At 38.1% G+C, this 13,543-nt stretch overlaps 3 protein-coding genes across 7 annotated transcripts; 1 reads left to right on the plus strand and 2 right to left on the minus strand.

Moving 5' to 3' along the window:
- Positions 1–809: 809 nt before the first annotated feature.
- On the plus strand, positions 810–5,614 carry nlrc3l1 (NLR family, CARD domain containing 3-like 1). 2 transcript variants are annotated; one of them, XM_043221358.1, is made up of 7 exons: positions 810–1,151; positions 1,782–1,988; positions 2,204–2,305; positions 2,549–2,644; positions 3,197–3,323; positions 3,397–3,637; positions 3,726–5,614. In XM_043221358.1, exons 2-7 carry the CDS (start codon positions 1,837–1,839, stop codon positions 5,306–5,308), a joined length of 2,301 nt encoding a protein of 766 aa, XP_043077293.1. In that variant the 5' UTR covers positions 810–1,151; positions 1,782–1,836; the 3' UTR covers positions 5,309–5,614. The 2 variants fall into 2 exon arrangements, with proteins under 2 accessions (XP_043077293.1, XP_043077291.1); XM_043221356.1 differs by having other exon boundaries at positions 810–1,070.
- A 402-nt stretch (positions 5,615–6,016) lies between these two features.
- Positions 6,017–11,452, minus strand: si:dkey-17e16.9 (hydroperoxide isomerase ALOXE3). 3 transcript variants are annotated; one of them, XM_043221359.1, is made up of 15 exons: positions 11,053–11,452; positions 10,400–10,553; positions 10,074–10,278; positions 9,630–9,711; positions 9,413–9,535; positions 9,224–9,327; positions 8,948–9,120; positions 8,719–8,862; positions 7,903–8,100; positions 7,706–7,792; positions 7,470–7,639; positions 6,950–7,071; positions 6,768–6,868; positions 6,505–6,675; positions 6,017–6,416 (listed from the first exon to the last, which is right to left on the minus strand). In XM_043221359.1, exons 2-15 carry the CDS (start codon positions 10,547–10,549, stop codon positions 6,237–6,239), a joined length of 2,010 nt encoding a protein of 669 aa, XP_043077294.1. In that variant the 5' UTR covers positions 10,550–10,553; positions 11,053–11,452; the 3' UTR covers positions 6,017–6,236. The 3 variants fall into 3 exon arrangements, with proteins under 3 accessions (XP_043077294.1, XP_043077296.1, XP_043077295.1); XM_043221361.1 differs by lacking the exon at positions 7,706–7,792; XM_043221360.1 differs by having other exon boundaries at positions 10,400–11,452.
- Positions 11,453–11,599: 147 nt separating this feature from the next.
- Positions 11,600–12,489, minus strand: mrps12 (mitochondrial ribosomal protein S12). 2 transcript variants are annotated; one of them, XM_043221363.1, is made up of 3 exons: positions 12,365–12,489; positions 12,177–12,246; positions 11,600–12,085 (listed from the first exon to the last, which is right to left on the minus strand). In XM_043221363.1, the coding sequence occupies exons 2-3, from the start codon at positions 12,223–12,225 to the stop codon at positions 11,703–11,705; spliced, it is 432 nt and encodes a 143-aa protein (XP_043077298.1). In that variant the 5' UTR covers positions 12,226–12,246; positions 12,365–12,489; the 3' UTR covers positions 11,600–11,702. The 2 variants fall into 2 exon arrangements, with proteins under 2 accessions (XP_043077298.1, XP_043077297.1); XM_043221362.1 differs by having other exon boundaries at positions 12,330–12,489.
- Between the last annotated feature and the right edge of the window lie 1,054 nt (positions 12,490–13,543).

Raw genomic sequence — 13,543 nt, forward strand, 5'->3', positions numbered from 1 at the left:
AGATTCTAAAATGCGATTATACTGGAAAAATATTTATATTCTTCATTTATATCACTAATTTAACTAAACAGACAAGCTTAAATTCATGCACATCAAGACATAAACTATATTATTACCTAAACGTCTAAACGGAGATGTGTTTCACAGAGTGCTTTATGTTGATTCACATCTCATGGGAAACATAAGGAGAGTGTGCATTGCTGACAGATGTTAAGATTCTTTACAGCCTGCAGGAGTATTGAAAAAAAAGGCTTTTAAGGGACAAGGGGAGGAGAAGGGATCAAGGTTCAAGAGCTGCTCCATTAAGACTCAGACTCACCATCTGCAGCTAGAGTTCGGGGCTTAAACAACTACAACAAATCTCCAGCATATGAGATCAGTGCCATTCACAGTGGGACTTCAGGCCTTTCAAACATAGAAACATGGGGTCCTTTCACCACAGCCGTGTCAGTAGGGTATAAGTCAAGGGGCTTCTACTTATTTTTTCAGACAATGACCCGTCAGTGCACAGAAAGGCAGAACAGGCACCCCCTGTTCAATATTTATAAAATACTATGCAGCTTTTCATTTCTGTTTGGCTACTGTCAGGCCCCTGTTGAAGATATCTGGTAGTAAGATTTTTAAACATGTGCCAAGCAAAATAGAAAGTAAATTGGGAAAAAAAAATAAAAAGGGGGGAAATACACTAAATATACACATAATATCCCTTAATGAATGGTAGCAGGTAACAGATGACTAGTTTACTGACTACTACAAAATCTACGTCACAAAAATATTCATACTGCTGTCTCTTTAAGGAAACAGGGAAGTGCGTACCCAACTTCAAACCGAAAGTGATTCTCACCAGTTACTGCTGATGCGCTTTTGCTACACATTTTCGCTGTTAAACTTTAGCATACGCAGGCTTTCACTAGCTTACGGGCCCAGGAACCACAAAGCCATCATTAATCATAAAAGTAATTCATGCTAAACAATTAAATCGGAATTAACCAACCGGGGTTGTTCCGTCTTCCGCAATTGTATGTGAAGCCAGACGTGAATCGAGGGGACTGCTACAGAAATAAACAAAGGTGAACTACAGCTACAGCTACACTTCAGTCTGTCTCTGAAGCTCTTATAATGCAAACTCACCTGACTACATATAACTAGAGGTGTGTTGTAGTCTAAAAAGTAACCAAATATTTGCTTTTCTCTACAATATAATTATGTTGTCCCATTTTCCTATTATTCGGCTTTAATGTTTTGTTTTTTTTAACCGTACTTTGGTCAACTTTGCTCTAATGTTTGCATGTTCATGAGTCCAACAACATTGGCCGGACCAGTATAACTTGTTATAGTAACTATTCGAGCAGAAATGACTCCACGTAAACCTGTGCTTGCTGTGTACACTAGTCTTCAAAAAAAAAAAAAAAAAAAAAAGATTGTTTTTGATTCCGTTTGTTTTTTACGCATTTTTGTTCTACCGGTCGCTAAAAATAATATCAGGAGTGCACGGAGCACATGAATATTTAATTACGCAACCACAGAAGCGGTTTATGATTGGCTGTCTGTTGCTAAACAACACGCTGTGTCCCCCGTTTCACAACGCGCGTCACTGTAAAAATAAATAGCTGTAAACAAATTATTAAACCAAGGTTTATGAATGGTTAAACCTTATTCTAATATATAGTTAGGTTTAGCATTCATAGCGCAAAAAGTTCAGTTCTTCCACAGGAAGAGCCTTGTGTTGCTCACATTAAAGATGTACGAATTTCGCGATATCTGTGTTCCGCTTTTATTAGGGTAACAACATCTAGCTGTTTTTGACGAGCGGGGGGGAAACGTCGCAAACCTGAGATGGAAGACGACGCGGTAGACATGGCGTCAGACAACAGTCTGCCATTAGGAATCGGGGCTTCCGCTTTCGGGAGTGAAAACGGGGATGAGGAGGACGACGTGATTCCTCAGAGGACACTTCCATTCAGCCTCGGATTCTCCTGTCCTGTGGGGTAACGTGGTTTTCGATAATCTGATTTTGGTGTAATAGGGTTCAGCGATGAATAGCCACGTTTCAGACGAACGCGTACTTGTCTTTTGTGTGCGTGCGACGCCTACTGGTAAGATTAGGCACACGCCGAAGACAAGATGGTATTTTTACATTGAGAACTACTCGCTTTAGCTTATTTAGATTTTTTTAATCGTTTATAACTATCATTCTCGCCAGGCAATACGTGGAAAGAGCAGAGTCCCCTGCAAACAGTTATTCTTCCATGCAGAGTGACAGTTGGTCAGAAACAAGAGAAGAGCACGAACCCAGCTGCACTCAGTGAGTTTACTTCACTTCATGACATATGCTCTGGGACAGGTTTTATGTGTTGTATTTTGTCTTTAAGGGGTCAGTATGTTCTTCATGCCGTATGAGTATTTTAAAGATACGACTTAGGCTTTTATCAGTATCATACTGTGAGAGTGAAAATGATATTTATTTGAAAGGTTGAAAGAGACTTTGCTCTCTGTGAGCTTGTGACTAAAGTTGTCGTTCTTGTAAGTCAGCTTTTGACTTCTACAGGGTTCTGTTGAGCAGACGGGACTCATCTGCGTCTAGCAGTGAGGAGTTTAATAGTGATGATGAGGACATCCATATGGAGACCAGTGCTGAAGAGAGGTGAGTGAAAGTCACATAATGCATTCGAACCATAACCATGTTCATACAATACGGTGTACAATTTAGACATCGTAATAAATACTGTGCTAGTCCTTTATTGTGCAGATGGTACATATTCTTAAAAAAATCATTGAATTTTAATCTTGTCCTATATATTATTTTACCATATTCACCTGTATTTACTGTATTCACATAATTAATTACTGTAAGATGCGTACATTTTCACGATAATTGTACAGAATCATACATAATATATACTTTATTTTGCATATAAATCAGCATATTAGAATGATTTCTGGAGCAGTGGCTGCTGAAAATGCAATCACAGAAAATGATAAAGTGACATTATAAATTGTAATATAATTTCAGAACATTATTGTTTTCACTGTAGTTTTGATAATCAAAACCTCAATAAACCGCTTAGCATAAGAGACATCTTTTTAAAAGCATAAACAATCTTACTCACCCCAATATTTAGAACAGTACTGTCGTTTTTAATTTATTGTCATCTAAATATTCTAAAAATAATGTTTAAAATAATTTGAAATTAAGCACACGGAAGAAGAGCAAGAAGGAAGGTGGTGTGAAACAACACGCTCCTGCTCCTGTAAAACCAGAGTTGGTAGTAGATCCAAACGAGAAAAGGCATCCAGCAATGACGGTGGAATTTGCTTTTAAGGTGAGGCCTACAATCAGTGGTTATTCATTCAAAGCAATCGCAGACTTTCACTCACATTCTTGCTATATCACAGGCCCTCACAAGCTGCCTAAAGAAACTTGCAGAGGACGAATTAAAGTACTTCAAAAAACTGCTGTGGGAACGATATCCAGAGCGCTTCCGTGATCCGCTGGATGGACTTGATATTGTGGATCTGGTGGATAAGATGCTAGAGCTTTGCGATATTGAGATCTCTCTGAAGATCACGCTGGCGCTCTTTAATAACATGAGCTTTAAGAAGCTGGCTGAATATCTGCAAGGACTATGCAAAAGAAGTAAGTTATGTCATTTTGTCCTCACCAAAACGTTACAGCGCTTTTCAAACCAGTTGCCTTAAAAGCCTCTCTTTTCGATGTTTCACAGACGAAGTGCGCTACGAGTTGAAACTGACGCTGAAGAGGAAGTACGAGATGGTATATGAGGGTTTTAATCAGCAAGGACAACCAGTCCCCTTTGAGTCTGTATATACAGACCTATACATTTCAGATGGCGTGAGTGCATCAATCAACAGTGAGCACGAGTTCAGACCAAAGATAGAAGAGCTCGCAGAGAGTGGCAAAGTCAAGAGGGCGCCATTAACCGGAAATGACATATTTTCCCAGCAGAACGTGAGGGCGAGGCAAGTAAGGTCGGTGTTAGCCAGAGGAGTCCCAGGATGTGGCAAATCGTTTGCAGTGCAGCGCTTCATCCTCGACTGGGTGGATGGAAAAGTCCACACAGATGTTTTCTTTCTTATTCCTCTGCAGTTTAAGGAGCTGAATAAGATGCTGGAAGGAGAGTATACTCTCATGAGTCTGGTCAGCATCCTCTATCCAGAGATGAAGGAAATAGACACTCTCGATTTCGAGGGCTGTCCGGTAATGTTCATATGTGACGGTCTAGATGACACGCAAATCCCCTTTAATTTCCGTAGAACTGTGTATTGGTGTGATGTGACCAGGCCTGCGACTGTGCAAGTGTTGATGACCAACCTCATCAGGGGGAACCTCCTTTATAATGCCTACGTGTGGCTTATTTCTAGGGCAGGATCTCTGGATGTGATCCCCCCAGAACACGTCCACCAGCTTTTGTTGATTCGAGGCTTCAACAATGATCAGAAAGAAGCCTACTTCAGAAAGAACATTTCAGACCAAGACCTTGCTGAGAAGGTGATTGCTCACATCAAGTCTTCCAAGACGCTGTTTATTATGTGCCACTCTCCGCTGTTCTGCTGGGTGGCATCTAAAGTGCTGCAGGGGCAGTTCCAGTCTCTTCGAACCTCAGCACAGCTGCCCATAACTCTTACCAATCTGTACACCATTATACTCCATGGTCACACTCTAATGTCCATTGAGAAACTGAAGAACGACCCCACCAAAGACACCAAAGATCTTAGTGCTGATAAGCTCCTCATTAAGCTCGCAAAGCTGTCCTACATGATGCTTGAGAAGAATGAGTTTCAGATAGAGAAAGAGCACTGGGACGTTGTTGGGTTGGCAGATTCGTACCCTGCCATGGCCTGCACCGGTCTCTGCACAGAGTATTACAGGGAGAAGTTCATGATTTACACAGAGAAGGTGAGCTGCTTCGCTCAACCGACCATTCAGGAATACCTCGCTGCTCTTCACGTTTTCTATTATTTCAAGAAACATGGAAAGAACGTCCTTGAGCAAAGCAAGCTCAGCAAAGTCTTGAAGGTTTCTTTGTCAGACTTACTCAGGAGTGCGGTTGACAAAGCGTTAAGCTCCAAGAATAGCAACTATGATCTCTTTCTCCGCTTTCTGCTGGGTTTGTCTGTGGAGGCCAACCAGGAACTGCTCAAGAACATCCTGCAGATCTCTGCCAGCTCGAGCCTGAATGCACGAGAGGAGACATCTCGCTACATTAACAAGAAAATCAAAGAAGGCCACTTTCCAGAAAAGACTGAAAACCTTTTGCGGTGCATTGATGAACTTAACCCACAATAACACTTGGATGGACTTCTGAGAGCGGTGCTGTTGCAATGTCTCGTGCTACAAGAGTAAGGTGGTAGAAATATCATTTGTTAAGAATGCCTACCATCCAGATCTTGTAGTGTAAAATGAATGCGCTTTTCCATCAGTAACAAACAAATTTAAGCAAAACAAAAAGTAAACACTATAATGTTCAACAACTTTGTTTGAACAACTGAGTCCTTTATTGGATTGGGATATCGGCTTTTGTATTTAGTACATATATCTAAAAAAAATGTAGACTACATAGGTTATATTTCCTTAAGTAAATTCTAAAAGAAGCACTGCTGTGATAGTACATTCATTTGAAGTGATAGTATTAAAGGGAATTATCAAAACTAAAACACGCATGGTCATAAAACAAAGACCTTTTCAAAAATGTCAGTTTTGGTACTTAGAACTTTTTTTTTTAAATTTAGAATTTGTTTATTTTTAAAACTCTTAAGACCCGGTTTCATAAACAAGGCTTAGCTCAAGCTAGGACTAGGCCTTAGTTAAATTAGGATATTTAAGCAACTTTTACAAAAATGCCTTAAAAAATCATTACAGTTTGACACAGAACAATGACACTGACATATTATAAGATATGTCTGAGCAAGATATCTACAGCTGAGAAATCTCAAACATGCATTTTATTTTGGGAATAGAAACTTGGGATAATAATAACGAATGGGACTAAAAATATATATATATATTTTTTATTAAAATGTAAATCTTGAATCATTTGTAATTTTAGATGTTCAAATCAATATTGACAAATGAGACAATTACATAGAATACAAAGTTTTAAAAATGTGTGTTTATCTGAATATTACATTATATAGCAAGTAAATATACAACATTTGAATATAAAAATGATTCTAAATTTGGTTTATATTAAGTACAGTCACACCACTCAAATGTGTCAAATGCTGACACTGTTGCTTATGTTCTCAGGGCACATGTATTTGTAAGGCACTTTTAGCCCCTTGTTTCTGTCATTGATGGACTCACTAAAAAAGGACAGTTCTGCTTGAAAATCTCTTATCCTTTTTTGAGGAGCCATCTGGCAAAAGTAGTCCTCCGGGTATTGCCCGAGTGGAACCTGCATAAAAGATTAGAGAGGTTTATAGAGATTTTTCAAGTATATGCAAAAATGGGATAATCCGATCAGCCGAGTAGGAAATACTCACTAAATCTGAAGAGGGTTTGCTCAGGAGCCAAAAGACTGATACTAGATAAGCAGAGGTGTTCGTGTCAGGGAGAGTGTCCAGCAGGGTGTTTTTGTCTGAGCTTCCCTTAGTTGTAGGAGGGGGTCTTTTTAAAGAGCCAGGGGCGTTGGGAAACCAACTTCCATAGTCAAACTAAGCGCCAAAATATGAGTAGCAAAACAGAATATATGAAAAACGAGATCCTAATTAAGTAGAAAAATAATATAACTTGGCTTTTAACTTACCTGTCCTGCTCTGAGAGCCGAATGTTGCGCTGAAACTGTAAAGATCACCATTGTCACAAATTGAATGACCTCCTCCACTGTGCTAAAACACTGAGGTATTCCTAAACAAGAAGAAAAGGAACGTTTACAATTAAAAAATAATGACATCACAGCTATGATAACCAGATATCGTCTTAACTCACCTGTGCTGCTCTGCTCAAGAAACCCGTGGGTGAAGATCTCCTTGATCCAGTCCTGAAGTTCAGTGTCCTGCTGCACATCACTGTCACTCTGGTAATAAATCTCCACCATGCTTCTTACAAAACTACAAACCGATAACAAAACAAGGCATCTGCTTTGTATGGCACACATTAAAGGTACAGTATTGATTGACAGCTAGACAACTGCAGAAATAAAGGCATTCTGCCCTGGAACGCACATTTCAGAGGAGAATTACTTGCTATAGTATTATCAAATAGCTTTGTGAACATGATTCCTTGACAGCAGTATGCTGTTTTCTGACAACTGGTCAAGTAGGCAGGATCATACAGATGAATGGTGCTGTATGTAATATGGCCAGCTTGGATACTGCAATTCCGGCCTGGAATCGGCCCGAAATGCACATTTCAGAGGAGAAGTACGGGCTATAGCATTATTTTTCAGAGAAACGGCCATGAAAACACAACATGTTTCCTAAAAATCAACAAACATAAACCATGTTACTCCTTTATGATACTCCAGAGCTGAAGACCATCGTCTCTGTAGAAGAAGTTAGGAACAGATTCCAGTCCACGGTCACTGATGTCTTCAGGCAAGCAGAGAGAGCAGTAGGTGAGCTCTGAAAGCACCTTCTTCATGAGCTTGGTCATCCCTTCATCTCCAATACTAGTATTCTGAAGTGAAAATTAAGTTAAAAAATAAAGATAAATGAAAAAAAAAAAACAATCCTGAATCAATACCTGAGTGACGGCGCCCTCAGGACTGAGAAGTCTATTCCGAATGAGGGTGTTTATCTGTAGGGTATAACGTGTGTGTGGCACCAGCAACTTTGAGAGAAACACATACATGAGTTATAAGTGATGAGATGTTTGCTGATGGACTGGTGCATTTATTTGACCTAAATGTGTTTTGGCAGAAGTATATTGACATTGAGTACCTTGTGTATGGGGTGAGCTGCCGGGAGGTTTCTCATTAATGACACTGTAAAAGTCTCAGCCAGAGAGGTGCACAGATAGAAAGAGGCTTGATGCTCAAGACAGTCAGCATTTCTCACATAGAGTTTGGCGAGCTGCCAGTCATACTCAGAATCGCTAGGCAGGAAAACTGGATTGTCTTCTGATGGCTGTTGCTGCAACTAACATAGCAAGGAAAAGTATTAGTTAATCCTTTGCTATAAAATATTAATTATATAACGTTTTTATATAATTCTATAAAGTTTTAAATGTATCTTTTATTATGCTATAAATGAATATAATGTAAACATTTTCAATTTTGTCAATATTTTATTACACATACATAATAAACAGTACACGTACAGACATTATGTAAACATAATATATTTTATTTTGATGTGATTAATCGTTTGACAGCACTGAAAATTTAATGTGGGATGAAAGTTAATGTGGGGTGAAAATTTTAATTTGTAATAAGTTTTGGTTTTGGCAAATCAAAAAAAAAATAATATAATTAAATAAATTTACATTTTATTATATATTCTAAATATAATATACAGTATATATATTTATTTATTTATTCAATTGAAGCATAAAACATTATTTTGCTGGAATTATATGGAAATAAAAATCAGTTGGTTAAGAATACTATTTTATGCTTTAAAAAAAACTTTACTCTGATATATAAGGCTTAATATATTATGCAATGTTTCTTTTAAAAAAAATGTACAAATGCCAGAACTAAATGTATATATTTCATTTGGTCCAATTCATAAGTTAATAAAACATATCAAATGTACCTGAATGGCAATAGGCAGAAGTTTGCCCACTTGGTTTTTGTACAGAAGGCAGAGTGGAGCCGCGACATACTGCTGCCTCCCATTGGTCAACTGAGTCTGTAAATCTGCCAGTCTTTTATAGTCACATAAGAAAATGTTCCCTTGCTGTTGAGATAAATGAGAACAGTTTATTGCTTACATATTCTGAGTGCACGGAGAGCGCAAAAGAGCAAATTTGATATTGTTTTACCTTCATTTCCAGAGTAAGTGACGTTCCACTCTCAAGAAAAGGTTGCACCATAGCATCAGTAACAGCAAAGTTCAGAGGAAGCTCAGTGCATCGATGGACCATCCTCGGATTGGAGCCATTTAGGAGCTGATATCCAAAAAAATCATCATCCATCCAGTGCAGCTGCACATATTCTATTATAAAAAAGAAAACCATCAAATTATCTCACAGTTTTACTTCACTCAACATTTACCAAGTCAACATATCTGTGAAAAAGATGACCTTTGCAGCTCTTACCAGAGACAATAGTTCTAGATGACCAAAACGCACTCTTCATGTCTTCCATTTTAACCCACTGATCAGGATTTTTCACCAGTTTCTTCATTTTGATCTCACCCAGCCTGGAAGATAAGTTCATCATTGGTGTAAAGAAATGACCGGACAAGTTTACTAACGCTTATACTAATATATGTTAGTAAGACTCACGCAGTGGAGAAGCTGAAAGCTGAGTCCATGTGTTTAGTGAAAGAGAAGAGGACCGCTGAAGGAAGAGACAGGGGCTCCTGAAAACATGCATGCTGTGGAAGACCTGTTTTAAACTCAGTCCACCTTGAGAAAGAAGAAGGTACACAAAGATATACACTAAACCAATGAAGAGGCCACAAAATGATTGCAAAGACGCATATTACTGCTGACAACGTACTGGTACACTTGTTTGTTGAGCTTCAGCTCATTTTTTCTGTGCTCTATCAGTTGTGAATATTTTTCTTCATTGATTTTTGTAGCTGTCAGACAATATAAAAGAGAATTAGTGAAATGTAACCGAAAACCATAACCATAATAAGATGAACGCTTCAGTTCACAAAATTGAAAGAATTATTTAAAATTAGTCTCTTATGCTCACCAAGGTTACATTGATAAAGTAAAATATTCATACAATTTTAAATAAGCTTTCGATTTTCATGTTTTAAAATGTAATTTTTCCTGCCACATATTCCTTCAGAAATCATTCTAATATGCTCATTTGCTGTTTAAGTAACATTTCGTATTCTAAAAAACAATTGTGTTGCTTAATATTTTTAGGATAAATATGAGTAAATAAAAAAAAAATTAAATTACAGATATATATATATATATATATACAAACCATTGGCCTCTCGCAGCTCAATCACTTCTCCTTCTGCCATCCAGCGATAGCATGGGAAATGGATCACATCTTTCTCTGGGGTTTTTACATTTACCAGACAGCAGAACCAGTCGTTCTCTGGCAAGAACATGAAATTATTTTTCTCGAGTCTGACGAGCAGCAGGTTGGCGAGAGTGGACCTGGTAATCACTTTATACTTCACTTTCTAAGTAAAAAAAAAAGAGAGAGAGAGAGAGAGAGAAACCGATGGCTATTTCCAGGCCTTTAGCACATTTGAATTTTTAAAGCAAAAATTGTAATCCATTTAAATGTTACAAATATCTCACCATTCCAATTTTAAAATCTCTTCCATAGCTGTCAAGCTTGGTCCGCTCACTCACTCCTTGTGTGCCAACCAAAGTAATGAATATATTATCAAAGGTGCCTGCATGGGCCATGGATCCTGTGGTCACCTCTATGTCATATATAGCCCCCATGGCTCTGAAAATGAATACAGAGGTTTAGACTTGTTTTCTGAGAGACATATCTAAATATCCAAGGCATACACTGAATTTTTTGTAGAAGCAGAATTCAACAAAAATATTGATATCCTGAACATGAAGGCGTTTCGAAATAACGTCTCCGTGCCATTTTTCAAAACGTCTACCAATCTATATTTAGTGTTCCTCAGAACAAAAGTAACACAGGTTCGGAACAAAACTATTTACATTTTTGGGCGAATTGAACGAATAAATTAATACGTGTAACGCAAAATTGCTAAAGAATTTAAGGTTTGTTTGTTTGTTACGTGTTCTGCATTTTTTTTTCTTGCCGCATTAGCTTATTTGACGAGCGCAGCGTCGAAGGCGAATATAACCGCCTCGACAGTAAACGACCGGTATCGATGACACTGGAAGCATAACCGTCGCTAAATGCAGCTACGTGTAAAATTACAGACCACTCAAACGCATTTTAACATGCACTTTCAAAGGAAACATACCTGAGGTAGACGTTGAATCACAGCCTGAGATTGAAATCGAACGAGGAAAACCTTAAACCCAGTTAACAGGACCCTGCCAAACTGGATTCTGGCTTTCCAATAGTGAATAGCTCAGGCCACTATTATGCAAAACAAGCTGTAGATAATACTACAGGTTGTAGCTTATCATAACATGACATTCCTGAAGTGTGTATTTTCCTCTATGAATCACTTTTGGCCCATGAAAAAAATCACAACAGCAACAACAACAAAAAAAAAACACTTAATAATTTTACAAATTCTTTGTAGCACTTCTGTTTTGTAGAGAGCACCGTTTCTTAGAACTCAATCATTTTTGCCATCGTCTGTACAGCATGTTATAACTTTGTACAAATGGATAAACCAACTCATAATCTGCTGTTAAACGACGATTACGTAACACGGTAGGAAATAGAAAAAGTTAAGACAAAACATATTTTACTTCTGTCAAATAGATTTGATCAACAAATTTCATTACAAAACAAGTATACTACTTGAACAAACTTGAAAATAACACTGCGGGGTCAGATCACTGTTGGAACGGAAAATGTACGTTTATTCGTGTTCACAAGTTCATTCGTTGGCATCCAGGTGATTACGGTTATATATGCAGTTGTACCCAGTTCTGGTAATTACTGTTTCTTCTTCACAACATGTGCGCAGTCGTATTTGCCCCTGATCACGTTGATTTTGACCCCTGGTAAGTCCTGTGTTCTCCCTCCTTGTATGAGCACCACATTGTGCTCCTGGATGTTGTGTCCTTCCCCAGGGATGTATGCCACAGCTTCTTTACCATTGGACAGTCGTACTTGTGCACACTTGCGGTTGGCCGAGTTGGGCTTCTTGGGTTTCCTGATCATAGTCTTCAGCACTACTGCTTTGAGCTGGGGACGCCCGAAAGTGGCACCAAGTTTTGGACGACGTGGGGGAGGTTTGCCCTTACGGTGCATCTGATTGAGAGTGGCCATGGTCCTGGTGAACACAGGTCCAGACCAGAAAGGTACAGAGCGCGATGCTGCCGAAATGACACAACAGAAAGTGGCATCATTCATTTCAGTTATTCATTTTAATAGGACATTCATCACAATGCTGCTGTTAAGGCTTACCCTGCAAAACAGACGACAGCACTGGTTTCAGACTTCCAAGAAAAGACATTTTAATTCATCTGTGGCACAACTGCAAATTAAATCATACGACATTGTGAATGATAGTGAAATACAACGTGTCGGTGCAAAATTATTCCTTTTGTTTTAATTTACCTGTATGAACGTTATGTTAAAACAAGGTGTCCTACGTTTTTTAAGCGCTGCCCTTTCAGTCCAAGGAAAAAGGACGAATTTTTCCACCTGTTATATTACCGACATGCACGTCGCCATGTTGAAAGTGTGTTGACCCCTAAGGCATCTTCCTCGATCCTGGAGCAGTAACGAGCTAAAGACTGAACTGCTCAATACCGCCATCTAGTGAATGGGAAGAATCTTAATTTATTATTTGTTTTTGTTTTTTTTACAGATAATACAAGCGGTAATTTTTCAAGTATTTCTCACTAAACTACAATAAAATATTCATACAAAAACGGTTTTAATACACCTTTACTGTAATGACCACGTCTTTAAATATAAATTAGGAGTTATTTTAATAGGCCTGTTTTGGTGGGGTTTGACAAAACATTTCTGTGGTGTACATTTCTCCAAGTTGTATGACAAGCTTTATACAAAAATGAAAATACTATTATTGCTTACTTTCAAATTGTTCTAAAGTTGTATGAGTTTCTGTTGAACACAAACATTTTGAAGAATATGGGAAAACAAACAGTTGCTGATCTGAATCTACTTTTATTGTACTTCTATAGTATTTAGTGCTATGGACTTTGGTAGTGACCATTAACCATATTGTCTTTTGTGTTCACAAAAAATAAGGAAATTCATACAAGTATGAAACTAATTAGCCTATGGTGTAAATGTAAATGTAAATAATTTCATGACATTAGGGTTGAACCCCTAAGTTCACTGACTATGTCTGTATTCTGAAGATGAACAAAGTTGTTACGAGTATGGAATGACATGAGGGTGAGAAAATGTAATAAAATGATTTCAAACACAAAAAGGGCACATACTGTATAATTATTAATAATGTTAAGTTAAAGGTATCGTACATGTTGTGTTGTACACATGCAATTAAGCGTCCTATCTAAACATCATTCAGCTTGCACCAAACCTCAAACGTTTAAAGAACATTATTTTTCTGTACGCATTCTGCACAATTTCCATTAATGTCCACTGAACGTCAGCATTGAGCAGTCTTTACAGTACGCACTGACAAATCAAAAGTAAAGACACTGAACAAAGTTTCATGTTGGTGCAATGCAGGCCTTCGTGAGCGTTGGAGAGCTGAGGACATCGTCTCAAGCCCCAGGATGAAGATAGCTTGTCTATTTATTTCAAAGGTTTGTTTTGCACTATCTCTGCCGACA

The sequence above is a fragment of the Puntigrus tetrazona genome, chromosome 21 (assembly GCF_018831695.1).
Source record: "Puntigrus tetrazona isolate hp1 chromosome 21, ASM1883169v1, whole genome shotgun sequence".
NCBI lineage: Eukaryota > Metazoa > Chordata > Actinopteri > Cypriniformes > Cyprinidae > Puntigrus > Puntigrus tetrazona.